Source organism: Anolis sagrei, chromosome 4 (genome assembly GCF_037176765.1).
Source record: "Anolis sagrei isolate rAnoSag1 chromosome 4, rAnoSag1.mat, whole genome shotgun sequence".
In the NCBI taxonomy this organism is placed as follows: Eukaryota; Metazoa; Chordata; class Lepidosauria; order Squamata; family Dactyloidae; genus Anolis; species Anolis sagrei.
Genome location: NC_090024.1, coordinates 10976717 through 10991471, shown reverse-complemented (window position 1 = coordinate 10991471; position 14755 = coordinate 10976717). Strand labels below are relative to the sequence as shown.

The following is a 14755-nucleotide window of genomic DNA, read 5'->3' as shown; positions in this document are numbered from 1 at the left end:
CTCAGGATGCTTGCCATAGATGCAGGCAAAACGTCAGGAGAAATGCCTCTAGAACATGGCCCTATAGCCCGAAAAAACCCACAAGAACCTAGAAAAAATATAGTTTTATTAACCAGCCCACTTTAGCGTCCATAAACTGATTGGACACTTGTCTTACTGTGGGTGCATATAGCACAGGCCTGGGCAAATTTTGGTCCTCTGAGTGTTTTGGACTTCAACTCCCACAATTCCTAACAGCCTCAGGCCCCTTCCTTTTCCCCCTCAGCCGCTTAAGCTGAGGGACTGCTCATCCAGAGAAGCCCTGGGCCTCCCTAAACTACAAACACCAGAATTCTGTAGGAGGCAGTCACATCATTTAAAGTGGATTAAAGTGGGAAAATGCTCAAGTGTAATGAAGCCCTTTGTTATGATTATATTTGTGCAGCTGCTACAGTACGGATAGATTAGTTTCAGTATATCTTTTGGTCTCTAAAATGACATACCTAAAAGGGGATAACACATTCAGTTCATTTTTTAAAAAGCATGCAAACCGAAGTGACAGAATCACAACTTTTAAAGATTGTCAACTCTATGAGCTCTTAATCCTATTTTCCCCATGAATTGTTCTGGTATGTCAATGGGCACATTACCATCTTAAGAGTGTTTCTCCCCTACAAGGCCTTGAGAAGCTTCAGCCCATGACTTAAAAGATATGGAAAATGTCTGTGGCTCAACATCATCTGATCACAGGCATTTTATGATACTCATGTTGAAAGAAAAATTTGGAACCAATAAAATAGTAACCACAATATATCTGCTACTGAAATTTGCCCATCTCATAAAACAGTCATATAAAAAGCAGCAGTGTTGGTCATTTCGTTAAAATAACACTTCCAGATGATGTTAGTTATGAAAATATTGCATCAGCCTGAATGTTTCCCAGAATTAAAGTAAAGTAGAATCTTGCTTATCCGACATAAATGGGCTGGCAGAACGTCGGATAAACAAAAATGTCAGATAATACAGAGTCTCCTACTGTTACCCGTCCATTGTGGTGCTACACATTTAGAATACTACTAACAAGGACTCAAAGAGTTAAGGTGTTGGATAAATGTGGTGGATAAGACAGAATGTCGGATAAGCGAAGGTCAGATAAGCAAGACTCTACTGTAATGGCAACCTCTTCTATCCCCATAGACTCTTCAAGGCCAAATTACCAATGACAGATGGAGCTGTGTTTCCAAAACAATGTGACAAACAGCCTGGGATTTGTAGTTTGGCAAGACACCAGTACTATTTCGGAGAGAAGGCTAAACAGTCCTCCAAAACTACAGATCTGAAGATTCCACAATACAAAGCCCTGTCAGTTAAAATGGTGTCAAATGGCATTAATTCTACAACATAGATGCACCCTCTTTCAAGAATGGTCCAAAGCCCCTTGAGTGAATCTCCTTCCATCTTACTGGAAGACGTTGGCCTAAGGTGATCTACAAGTTGATCAAAATAAGAAGGCATCTTCTCGTGTAATTTTACATACATAGAAAGTGGTCTTGAATTCAGTTCTGTGCAACCAAAAAAAAAAAAAAAGAACTGAAGCAACATAATATATGATTTCTGAATCTTGAAAGTCCTATTACAATTCTTGAGCTGAATCTAAAAGTTTTATATGTGTTTGTTCCTCAACTTGATATATTTGAGATTTCATAAAAGCCTTATTAGAACATCTTCCTGCATACTGAATACAGCTAACATGGACACTGCCACAACTAATAGTCACCCACAACACATTTTAGAAAAGTAAACACCATAAATGAACAGTCCTGATGCCATTCTGACTCAGGAAACCAGTAAGTAACCAGGACAATTCGGTCCAGGTGGACATCCAAAGCCATAATGTCCGAACGTATCTCCTTCTACATCCCACCTCAGAGTTTAAGATCTTCTGGGGAGGCCCTGCTCTCGGCCCCGCCTCTTTCTCAAACACATTTGGCGGGGACGAGGGACAGGGCCTTCTCGGTGGTGCGCCCCCCCCCCCCCCCCCGGCTGTGAAATTCACTTCCCGGGAAAATCAGGTCATCGTCATCCCTCCTCACCTTTAGAAAGAAGGTAAACATGTGGATGTGGGACCAGGCCTTTGGGCCATTAGGCAGACAGGACAATTGAAAATGTTGGCAATGGCTTGGAAAAAGATTATGGATAAGTTAAGCGGAGTACTCAGTCATAGTATATGGCTAGATAAATGACAACTTGACTGGTAATAGCTCAGTGGACTGTAAGTATATTGTTTTAATGTTTTATGTCTTAATGTTTTATGCTTTTAACTGTTATAATTATTGCTGTTTTGTACTTTATTATGTGGCATCAAATTGTTGCCAATTGGAAGCCGCCCTGAGTCCTCCTAGGGATTGAGAAGGGTGAGGTAAAAGTGTTCAAAATAAATAAATCGAAATAATAATACAACAGCAGTATCAGTAAGTGATTAGTCAACACCTCAAATCAAGAAACAGCTTCCTAAGATCTACAGAGATACTCACAGGAACACCTCAGCAAGCAAGAGTCCAAAAGTGGCAGGCTAAAACCCAGGCTGTGCTCTGCACCACAAAATGCAGAGCTAACCCGAAGAAATGGGGCCACAAAGTGGCGTTCACGACATGCAAGTGTGGAGATGAGCAAACCACAGACCACCTACTACAATGCAACCTGAGCCCTGCCTCGTGCATAATGGAGGACCTTCTCACAGCGACACCAGAGGCGCTCCAAGTGGCCTGCCTTTGGTCAAAGGACATTTAGCATAATGCCAAGTTCTTTTTTAAAAAATTATGTTTTTAAATGCATTTAACCATACTCTCAACTTGCTTCTGACACCATCTATATAAATAAACATGTAATGTTCGTTTGTGGGATTAACATAATTCAAAAACCACTGGACCAATTGACACCACATTTGGACACAAGACACCTATCAGGCCAACAAGTGACCATCACTCATAAATACACTAAAAAAAAACACAGCAGAAGAGACTTAAAAAGCCAAAAAAAAAATTAAAAAATACATCACAACTCATGCGCAAAACCACATATATATACATATACACAAATATATGCACATATATACACACACAAAAAACATATGCACAGACTGGGCCACAGCCAACGCTTAGCAGGGGACGGCTAGTAAATAAATAAGTCAACTGGCCAGTTAACAGCTCTAAGCTTCCTTTGTTGCAGAAATTATTTTCACCGCATTCAATCATGTTCAGATACATGCGCTACATGGCACCTTTCTTCATCATAAATATGAATTTTGGATGCAAATTACAATCATCATATCATGATCAACAGTTTCAGCTTACAAAACTGGAACACCCTAATCTTTGTTGATAGCAGCTATGTTTGCAGGATGGCAAGTTAGGAAGGCTACGGTTGGAAAATTAAAGCAGGTGTACAAGGCATAAACCATAAATATATGAGGTTCTAACAAGATATGGCCTCTTCTAAATGCAAGCTCTGTTATCTGATATTCTTTGATGTAAAGGGACTCAATTTGGAAACCCTAAGTGCAGAAGAACGGTATCTACGGCATCACAAAGGTTCGCCATGATAACCTATATGCAGTAGTAGGTACAAAGACATGCCTGACTTTGGTTTCACACTCAGCAGGGTTACTCACACTTACAAAGACAGGAGCAGGCCTGCTGGAGAACATCAAAGCTTTGCCTCGCCAACCCTCCTGTTTCAGACAGGCCAAACAGGTGCCTCTCAAACACACACAGGCTTGATCATGAAGGCCCGAAATCTCCCTTTCACTCTGCCTGGAGCAGCTGATATTTAATATTAGCGGCTTTATTAAATTAAAAATTAATTATTTTCCTTTATTGCACTAAAAGTACTTAGGAAAATTTATAATCACGATTTCTTTAAAAGGCAGTCCTTTCCATTAGCCATTTTAAGGACAATTAAATGTTACTTCTTACTGATTTTTTAGAGTAGGAATGCAAAGTTGTGCATATTTATACTGTGATAACTCCAGAGATGTTGTCAAGAAGACCTTTCCAGATATTAACTTCATCATCATAGCCTATCCCAATGCAAATACAATTCTAAGACCTGAAAGACAAGTCAAGTGTCCTAGAAAATAAGAGCTTTGTTCATGTTTTCTGCTATTACTATAACCGAAATAAATGTATAAGGCAGAAGGAACTAAATTATATTGGTAGAAGGGTAAACACGAAATTAAATTTCCCCTCTCAACCAATAAACATTGCAGCTAAGAGCTCAATCTCTATAGAATGTGTTATGATTTAAAAAATAACCAATAACACAGGCGCTTGGGGAGAGGACAGCAAGTTGAACATGAGCCAACAATGTCATGCGGCAGCTAAAAAAGCCAATGGGATTTTGGCCTGCATGAATAGGAGTCTATTGTCTCTAGATCCAGGGAAGTCATGCTCCCCATGCTCTATACTGCCTTGGTCAGACCACACTTGGAATCACATTGTATCCATTTCTGGGCACCACACTTGAAGGGAGATGTTGACAAGCTAGAATGTGTCCAGAGGAGGGTGACCAGAACGATCAAGGGCCTGGAGAACAAGCCCTATGAGGAGCGACTTAAAGAACTGGGCATGTTTAGCCAGCAGAAGAGAAGGCTGGGAGGACATGATGGCCATGAATAAATATGTGAGAGGAAGTCATAGGGTGGAGGGAGAAAGCTTGTTTTCTGCTGCCCTGGAGACTAAGATGTGGAACAATACCTTCAAACTACAGGAAAGAAGATTCCATCTGAACATTAGGAAGAACTTCCTAACTGTGAGGGCTGTTCAGCAGTGGAACTCTCTGCCCCGGAGTGTGGTGGAGGTTCCTGCTTTGGAGGCTTTTAAGCAGAGGCTGGATGGACATCTGTCAGGGGTGCTCTGAATGTGATTTTCCTACTTCTCGGCAGGGGGTTGGACTGGATGGCCCATGAAGTCTCTTCCAACTCTATGATTCTAGTAGACATACTTCACATCGAAAACAATTTTATAGGTAGCATTCAAGAATGCATACTCCACACTTGATTGAATATGTCACTAACATTCGCAAGATGGTAAATAATACATTTCCCAAGCAACAAGGCCTGCAAATTGAGGATTGAGGAACTGAATTTATATAATTGCTCAACAAAGATTACTCTGGGTTGTTGTAGGTTTTTCCGGGCTATATGGCCATGGTCTAGAGGCATTCTCTCCTGACGTTTTGCCTGCATCTATGGCAAGCATCCTCACAACCCAGTGATTCCGGCCATGAAAGCCTTCGACAATACAAAGATTACACTATTTTTAACAGATTGCATAGAAGACCCTCACCCCCCAAAACCCGGTAACAGTCCACAAATGTGATTCTCAAGATGCCTCTGGTTTGCTGTCTATTCAAATACACCTTTAAAAACAACAAAAACAAAAAACAAGAGTGATATCTACTAGATATGAGCTGAATGCACATTTCAAAAGGTGCTCCAGATACTGTGCTTCTTTGCAAACCTGTATGCAACACAAGAGGATGACACAGGATGGTAATTACACTGTCCCCCAATGCAAAGATGCAACATGGCAAAATTGTGGACAATAAGAGGGTTTAAAGCAGTGGTTCACACCTGTGGCTCCCCAGGTGTTTTGGCCTACAATTCCCAGAAATCCCAGCCAGCAAAAAGAGGTACAAAACAACAAGATCATATTTAAAGTTTAAATAGTGTAGGCAGAAGAAAAGATAATTCCTCCTTGCCCAGATGGGTATCGGAAAAGGCTCCCATCTCGTGAGTCAGCTACATAGGAATTGCTCTGCATCAATTAACTTGGAAGTGAGAGTGATTGTGTGACCCTGCCTAGACAACAAAGCGTGAATCAGAGCGATCAAAGCAGAAAGCAGCTGGCAGCAGGATGCTATGAGGACATGCCTGTGTGCATATTACTAATTTATATCTTGCCACGAAGTATACACAATAACTTGCTGCTCCTTATCCTTATGTCTCCCCTTATCCTCACAGCTACCTGGAAGGTAAACAGAGCCGAAGAGATACTCCAACCACTACATCACACTCTCTATCTAACAAAATACATGAGGATGCCTAAAGCATGGGTGTGTGTGCACAAATGAAAGAGAAGTGGAGATAGGCAGTGGTTCTCCATTAAGGGCCAGAAGGACTCAGAGATATTAGGATTCCCAGCTAACAAGAGCAGAACTAGTAAATAACAACAAAGAAAGGAGAAGCAATCCCAAGCCAAAGGATTCTGGCCATCAGCTCCTTGGTTGGGGAGGGGGTGGGCAGCACACAACACATAATACACAATATTTTGCAATGCTTATTCTCTTGTTTTAACTTTTCTCTCAGACTACAAAACACCTTAGCTAGCATGATCAAAAATAACATGGAAACAATACCAAGCACCACCATAAGCAAAGCAAGTGGATTTCACCTCATGTACATTTATAGGGTTCTGTTTCATTACCCTTGTCTTTGATTATACATGATGATGTCTCACAATTTGGCAAAAAGGGCATTATAAATAAATATCTTTGTTGTTGCTGTTGTTGTTATCATCATTCAAAAGAAGTCCATTTCCCAGGTGCTCATCTTAAGATTGGACACAAGTTCCTTTCCTAGGCGCCCCTATTACTACATTATTGTGTATCTATTATTATGTCACTGTTGTGGATGATAATTACAAAGGGCCCCTATTATTATATGATTACACTATATGATTGTTATTATTCATGGTAATGATAATGATGTTGTGGAGGATACTGATGACTGGAAAGAAGTCCCTTTCCCATGTGCCCCTATTAAAATTAACTTATCATTTGATTGTTATATTATTAATATAATAATAATAATAATAATAATAATGACGTTTCTGTTGTAGATGATGATGACTAGGTTCTGAATGTTCTCTCTGTCATTCCTTTTCTCCTCTCCAGTCATTCTTCAAGGGTTCCACCCCTTGAAAGAGGTCCTTCCTTCCTATATGCTTTTACCGTTTTAATCTGGATTATTTTAATATTAATGTTGTTTAATACTGTTTTAATACTTCTATATTTTAAGTTGCACTGCAATGCTTTTAGTGGTGAGCTGTTTGGAGTCTCCATAGGGAGGGTGAAGAGAGAGGAGGACACCAGGAAGACAGTTCCACCTTGTCTCCTGTGCTAGGCTTATAATATAATATATTGCATATACATATAATATTTATAATATTATAATGTAATACAATATAATACCAATAATAATAATAATAATAATAATAATAATATGATATTATAATTATATATTTTATATTACATGTAATATTACTAATAATATTACAGTATTACAGTAGAGTAAAATATAGTAATATTATTAATGTTACAGCATTACAGTATAGTACAATATAGTAATATATAATACTGGAGCCCCCCGGTGGTGCAGTGGGTTAAACCACTGAGCTGCTGAACTTGATCAAAAGGTTGCAGGTTCGAATCCAGGGAGCTGCATGAGCTCCCACTGTTAGCCCCAGCTTCTGCCAACCTAGTAGTTCGAAAACATGCAAATGTGAGTAGATCAATAGGTACTGCTTCTGCAGCAAGGTAATGGCGCTCCATGCAGTCATGCTAGCCACATGACCTTGGAGGTGTCTACAGACAATGCTGGCTCTTTGGCTTAGAAATGGAGATGAGCACCACACCCCAGAGTTGGACACAACTGGACTTAATGTCAGAGGAAAACCTTTACCTTATACTAATAACATAATATATAGTGTGTGCGTGTGTATACACACATACTTACACAGTGTTCCCTCGCTACTTTGCAGTTCGCTTATTGTAAACTCGCTGTTTCGCGGATTTAAAAAAATATTAATTTAAAATATATATCATGGTATTTTTGCTGTTTTGTGCGGTTTTGTTGCCGCCGCTATCCAAGGAGCTTTCCCTTCTCAGTCCTCCCTCCCTCCCTCCAGCCTTGAAGGGCCTTTCCTTCACTTTTTTTTAAGTATATAAAGACTTAAAATAGTGTATAACTCTATTTTAAAATAGTGTATAACTCTATAAAGCATCCTCAGAGGTAGTGAGTGTATAACTACTAAAATAATGTATAAATATTAAAATAAATAGAGCACCCCTCTGTCATTCCTTTGGAGAGTAGCCATATTATCATGCACATTTGCTCCCCCTCAACGGTTTCTGTCCCCAGAGTATATTCCTTTGAGTTTCTCCCCCACAAACAATCTGCTCCATCCCTATCTCATCCTGATTTTAATATTTTTAATATCTTAGTTTTTATCTTGCACATGCAGCCCACTCATTGTTATGTTATTTTATTGTGTATGATTTCACTTTATTGTTTTTTGTACTCATATGTTGTTTGTATTTTACTGTGTTGTTATTGTGTTTTGGTTTTACTTTATTGTAATATGCTGTTGGGCTTGGCCTCATGTAAGCCGCCCCGAGTCCCCATTGGGGAGATGATGGCGGGGTATTAAATAAAGTTTATTATTATTATTATTATTATTATTATTATTATCCCTACATTGTGGTTTTTCACTTATTACGGGAGGTCCTGGAACCTAAACCCAGCAATAAGTGTGGGAACACTGTGTATGTATGTATGTGTGTGTGTGTGTGTGTGTCTGTGTGTATATATGTATATGTATGTACACATATATATATCTCATAAGACACTCTGAGTCCCGTTCGGGGTGAGAAGGGCAGCATATAAATGTCATAAAAACAAATAAATATCACCCTCAAGGAGATAGAGTGGGATACAAATAAAGTATTATTGTGTTGTTAAATAAATAAATAAAACAATATACCATAAAGTATTATTATCTATATAAATAAAAATGTAATGTTCGTTTGTGGGATTAGCAGAACTCAAAAACCACTGGACAAATTGACACCAAATTTGGACACAAGACACCTAATAACCCAATGTATGTCCTTCACTCAAAAAATTGATTTTGTCATTTGGGAGTTGTAGTTGCTGGGATTTATAGTTCACCTACAATCAAAGAGCATTCTGAACCCCACCGACAATAGAATTGGACCAAAATTGGCACACACTTCTCCCATGACCAACAGAAAATACTGGAAGGGTTTGGTGGGCAGTGTCCTTTGGTTTTGGAGTTGTAGTTCACCTACATCCAGAGATCACTGTGGACTCAAACAATGATGGATCTGGACCAAACTCTACACCAGTGGTTCTCAACCTGGGGGTCGGGACCCCCAGAGGGGTCGTGAGGGGGTATCAGAGGGGTCACCAAAGACCATGAGAAAACATAGTATTTTCTGTTAGTCATGGGGGTTCTGTGTGGGAGGTTTGTTCCAATTCTATCGTTGGTGGTGTTCAGAATGCTCTTTGGTTTAAGTGAATTATAAATCCCTGCAACTACAACTCCCAAATGTCAAGATCTACTTTTCCCAAACTCCACCAGTGTTCACATATGGGCATATTGAGCATCAGTGCCAAATTTGGTCCAGATCCATCATTGTTTGTGTTCTCTGGATGTAGGTAAACTATAACTCCCAAACTCAAGGTCTATACCCACCAAATCTTTCCAGTATTTTCTGTTGGTCATGGGAGTTAGGTGTGTCAAGTTCAATTCAATCATTGGTGGAGTTCAGAATGCTCTTTGATTGTAGGTGAACTACAATCTCAAATTGTAGCGACTACAACTCTCAAATTACAAAATCAATCAATACCCCCTAAACCCACCAGTATTCTAATGTGGGCGTATCAGGTATGTGTGCCAAATTTGGTCCAGAGAATGAAAATACATCCTGCAGATCAGATATTTGCATTATGATTCATAACAGTAGCAACATTACAGTTACGAAGTAGCACCAAAAATAATATTATGGTTGGGGGTCACCACAACATGAGGAACTGTATTAAGGGGTCGTGGCATTAGGAAGGTTGAGAAACACTGCTCTACACGAATACTCAATATGCCCAAATGTGAACACTGGTGGAGTTTGGGGAAACTAAAATCTTGACATTTGGGAGTTGTAGTTGCTGGGATTTATTTATTTATTTGTTTGTTTGTTTACGGCATTTATATGCCGCCCTTCTCACCCCGAAGGGGACTCAGAGCGGCTTAAAAGGTATATATACGTACAATATATTATTAACTAGTACAACATCAGTTTTAAACATTGCTATATTGCACTATATCAATTAGACTGTAATATTATAAGTAATATTACATGTAATATAAATATATAATTATAATATCATATTATTAGTAGTAGTATTATATTGCATTACATTAGGTCTGTTGGAGTTAGGAAAAAGGGTTTATATATCTGTGGAATGGCCGGGGTGGGGCAAAGAGCTCTTCTCTGCTGGAGGTAGGTGTGAATGTTTCAACTGACCACCTTCATTGGAATTTGAAGGCCTGGCTGAGCCTGGGAGAATCTTTTGTTGAGAGGTGTTAAGATGTGCCTGGTTGTTTCCTCTCTGCTGTTGTGCTGTTGTAATTTTAGAGTTTTTTTTTAATACCGGTAGCCAGATTTTGTTCATTTCCATGGTCTCCTCTTTTCTGTTGAAATTGTCCACAATAATAATAATACAATATACCATAAAGTATTATTATATATAATAAGGTATTATTTTATAATAATAATTAGGTTATTATTATCCACAATAATAATAATAATAATGTATACCATAAAGTATTATTATATATAATATAGTATTATTTTATTATAATAATTAGGCTGTTATTATTATCCACAATAATAATAATAATAATAATAATAATGTATACCATAAAGTATTATTATATATAATATAGTATTATTTTATAATAATAATTAGGTTGTTATTATTCTCCACAATAATAATAATAATAATAATAATAATAATAATACAGTATACCCTAAAGTATTATTATATATAATAAAGTATTATTTTATAATAATAATTAGGTTGTTATTATTATCCACAATAACAATAATAATACAGTATACCGTAAAGTATTATTATATATAACATAGTATTATTTTATAATAATACTAATTAGGTTAGGATTACGTAGTTGTGGATTATGGCAGGTCTGGGCCAACTTGGGCCCTTCAGGTGTTTTGGACTACAACTCCCACCATCCCTAACAGCCTACCATGTTCTAGAGGCATTCCCTCCTGACGTTTTGCCTGCATCTATGGCAAGCATCCTCAGAGGTAGTGAGGTCTGTTGGAGTTAGGAGAATGGGTTTATATATCTGTGGAATGGCCGGGATGGGGCAAACAGCTCTTCTCTGCTGGAGCTAGGTGTGAATGTTTCAACTGACCACCTTCATTAGCATTTGAAGGCCTGGCTGAGCCTGGGAGAATCTTTTGTTGAGAGGTGTTAAGATGTGCCTGGTTGTTTCCTCTCTGCTGTTGTAATTTTAGAGTTTTTTTATAATACCGGTAGCCAGATTTTGTTCATTTCCATGGTCTCCTCTTTTCTGTTGAAATTGTCCACAATAATAATAATACAATATACCATAAAGTATTATTATATATAATAAAGTATTATTTTATAATAATAATTAGGTTGTTATTATTATCCACAATAATAATAATAATAATAATAATACAGTATACCATAACGTATTATTATATATAATATAGTATTACTTTATAATTAGGTCATTATTATCCACAATAATAATAATAATAAAGTATACCATAAAGTATTACTATATATAATATAGTATTATTTTATAATAATTAGGTTGTTATTATTATCCACAATAATAATAATAATAATAATAATAATAATACAGTATACTGTAAAGTATTATAATATATAATATAGTATTATTTTAGAATAATAATTAGGTTGTTATTATCCACAATAATAATAATAATAATACAGTATACCATAAAGTATTATTATATATAATTAAGTATTATTTTATAACAATAATTAGGTTGTTATTATTATCCACAATAATAATAATAATACAGTATACCATAAAGTATTATTATATATAATAAAGTATTATTTTATAATAATAATTCGGTTGTTATTATTATCCACTATAATAATAATAATAATAATAATAATACAGTATACCATAAAGTATTATTATATATAACATAGTATTATTTTATAATTATAATAATTAGGTTAGGATTACGTAGTTGTGGATTGTGGCAGGCCTGGGCCAACTTGGGCCCTTCAGGTGTTTTGGACTACAACTCCCACCATCCCTAACAGCCTACCATGTTCTAGAGGCATTCTCTCCTGACGTTTCGCCTGCATGGCTGTTAGGGATGGTGGGAGTTGTAGTCCAAAACACCTGAAGGGCCCAAGTTGGCCCAGGCCTGCTGTAGATGATACCCATGATTCTCAATACCCTCCTGTGGCCTTTGTGGGTGCCAATAATGGTGGGAAAGCAGCCTCTTCCGCAGGGGCCCTGATGTGGGGCCATTTCAGGGGAGGCAGGCTTCAAATGAGAGAGAGAGAGAGAAGGCGGCCAAAAACGACGGCGAGCGCAGAGGCCCAAAAGGGTAAGGGCAGCAAGGCGGGCGGGCAGGCAAAAGCATAGGCGCGTGCTGAGCTTCAGAAACTCCCCCCTCCCCCCCCCCCGCTCTCCCTCCTACTGTTAGCGGCGCCTCGTGCTCCCCACTAGGCCTCGTTTCCCCAAATCTGTAAATAAGGCTCCACAAAGTTGCTTCTCACCGGGCCCGGCGGCTCCCGCGACGGGGGAAGAGCCCCCCGCGGAATACATGGCGGAGTGGAGACTCGGCTGCTGCTTCTGCTTCTCCTTCTCCTTCTTGAGGGACGGTGGGAACCCGCCGCCTCCTCCTGGGCCGCCTCCTCCTCCTCGTCGTCGTTCTGCTTCTCTCCCCGACCGAGGAGGGAAGGAGTCCCCGGGCCAGGCGGCCTCAGGCCCAGAGAGACGGAGGAGGCGGAGGGAAGAGGCGGAGGGAAGCGGGAGGAGGAGGAGCCACGCAAGGAGGGAGGGAGGCCGCTCTCGCCTCAGGCCTTCCACTAGGCCTCGCCCTCAGAGATGCGGCCTCCTCTTCCCTCAAAGAAGCCTCCTCAGGGTTTCCCGCCTCGGAGCCGCCCTCAAGTGGGCCTGCTTTCCCCTCACACGAAACAAATACAAACAAGACTCATTATTATTATTATTATTATTATTATTATTATTATTGTCTGGTCGAAGGCTTTCATGGCTGGAATCTGTGGATTGAGGTCCAGGGTGGAAGAAAGCATTATTTTGTCTGTTTGGGGCAAGTGTGAGTGTTTCAGTTGGCTTCCTTGACTCACATTGAATAGCCTTGCAGCTTCAATACCTGGCTGGTTGCAGGTAACAGGGCTCCAGGCAGTCATGCAGGCCACATGAACTTGGATGTGTCTGTGGACAACGCCGGCTTTTCGGCTTTGAAATTGAGATGAGCACCAACCCCGAGTCAGACACATCTCCATTTCAAAGCCAAAAAGCTGGCGTTGTCCATAGACACATCCAAGTTCATATACTGTATTATCGTTATATATATATATACACACACACACTATGTATATATATAAGCCGCTCTGAGTCCCCTTATTTATTATTTATTATTATTCACCCCGAATAATTTTTTATTATTATTATTATTGTTCACCCCGAAGGGGACTCAGAGCGGCTTACTATATATATATATATACACACACACTGTAGTATTATTATTATGATTATATATATACAACCCCCCTGTTGCGCCAACTCCACTGGCTACCGATCTGCTACCGGGCTGAATTCAAAGTGCTGGCGTTGGCCTTTAAAGCCCTAAACGGTTCCGGCCCAAGCTACCTATCTGACTGCATCTCTGCCTATGAACCCACCAGGAGTTTGAGATCTTCCGGGGAGACCCTGCTCTCGATCCCGCCTGCTTCTCAAGCTCGGCTGGCGGGGACGAGAGATAGGGCCTTTTCTGTGGTGGCCCCCCGGCTTTGGAACACCCTCCCCATAGAGGTACGATCAGCCCCTTCGCTGATGGTGTTTCGGAAAAGATTGAAGACATGGATGTTTAAACAAGCATTCGGTTAATCCGTTGTAACGAATTGTGATGACTAAGGATTGGTTATACACGGACGATGAATTTTGGATTACGATTCCAGTTATGAGATGCATAGGATTGTTATTGGTGGCCCAATAATTTGTACTGTATATGTGTTTTATGCTTTTAACTGAATATTGTTTTTTAAATGTTGTAAACCGCAATGAGTCGCCGATTTAGGCTGAGATATTAGCGGTATACAAGTGCATTAATAAATAAATAAATAATAAATATATATATAGTCATAGAAAGGAAGGAGGGAGGGAGGCCGCTCTTGCCTCAGGACTTCCACCAGGCCTCGCCCTCAGAGATGCGGCCTTCTCTTCCCTCAAACAACCCTCCTCAGGGTTTCCCGCCTCGGAGCCACCCTCAAGTGGGCCTGCTTTTCGCTCACACGAAACAAATAGAAAACAAGACTCATTATTATTATTGGGAAGATGTGAACTCAACAATGGACAGGGTATAGGGATTTTAGCTTTGAAGATCCCCACCGCTATCACCAGTTGCGAGGAGGTGCTTGTGTGTTGCTGAGGTCCTAATAATGGAAGTATTTTACCTCAGGCACTTTTTAATCTCACCGCTGCCACCAACTGTACAGATGTGGGTGTTATGGAGGGAATTTACCTCAGGCCTCAATGGTGTAGAAGAGAATATTATGGAGGAGGCCAATTATTATTTGTAAATTAAGGTAACGGCCACCAACAGTTTGAGGTACCACCGATGAGATCTG

General features: G+C 39.5%; 1 protein-coding gene across 2 annotated transcripts in view; it reads right to left on the bottom strand.

Moving 5' to 3' along the window:
* The window catches only part of AGO2 (argonaute RISC catalytic component 2), a 55859-nt gene extending 42940 nt beyond the window's left edge, over positions 1-12919 (bottom strand). For both annotated transcript variants that reach the window (XM_060775916.2, XM_067467260.1), the window contains exon 1: positions 12662-12919. In XM_060775916.2, coding sequence (XP_060631899.1) covers positions 12662-12710 — 49 coding nt within the window. In that variant the 5' untranslated portion in view covers positions 12711-12919. The remainder of the gene's footprint in view (positions 1-12661) is intronic.
* Positions 12920-14755: the final 1836 nt, after the last annotated feature.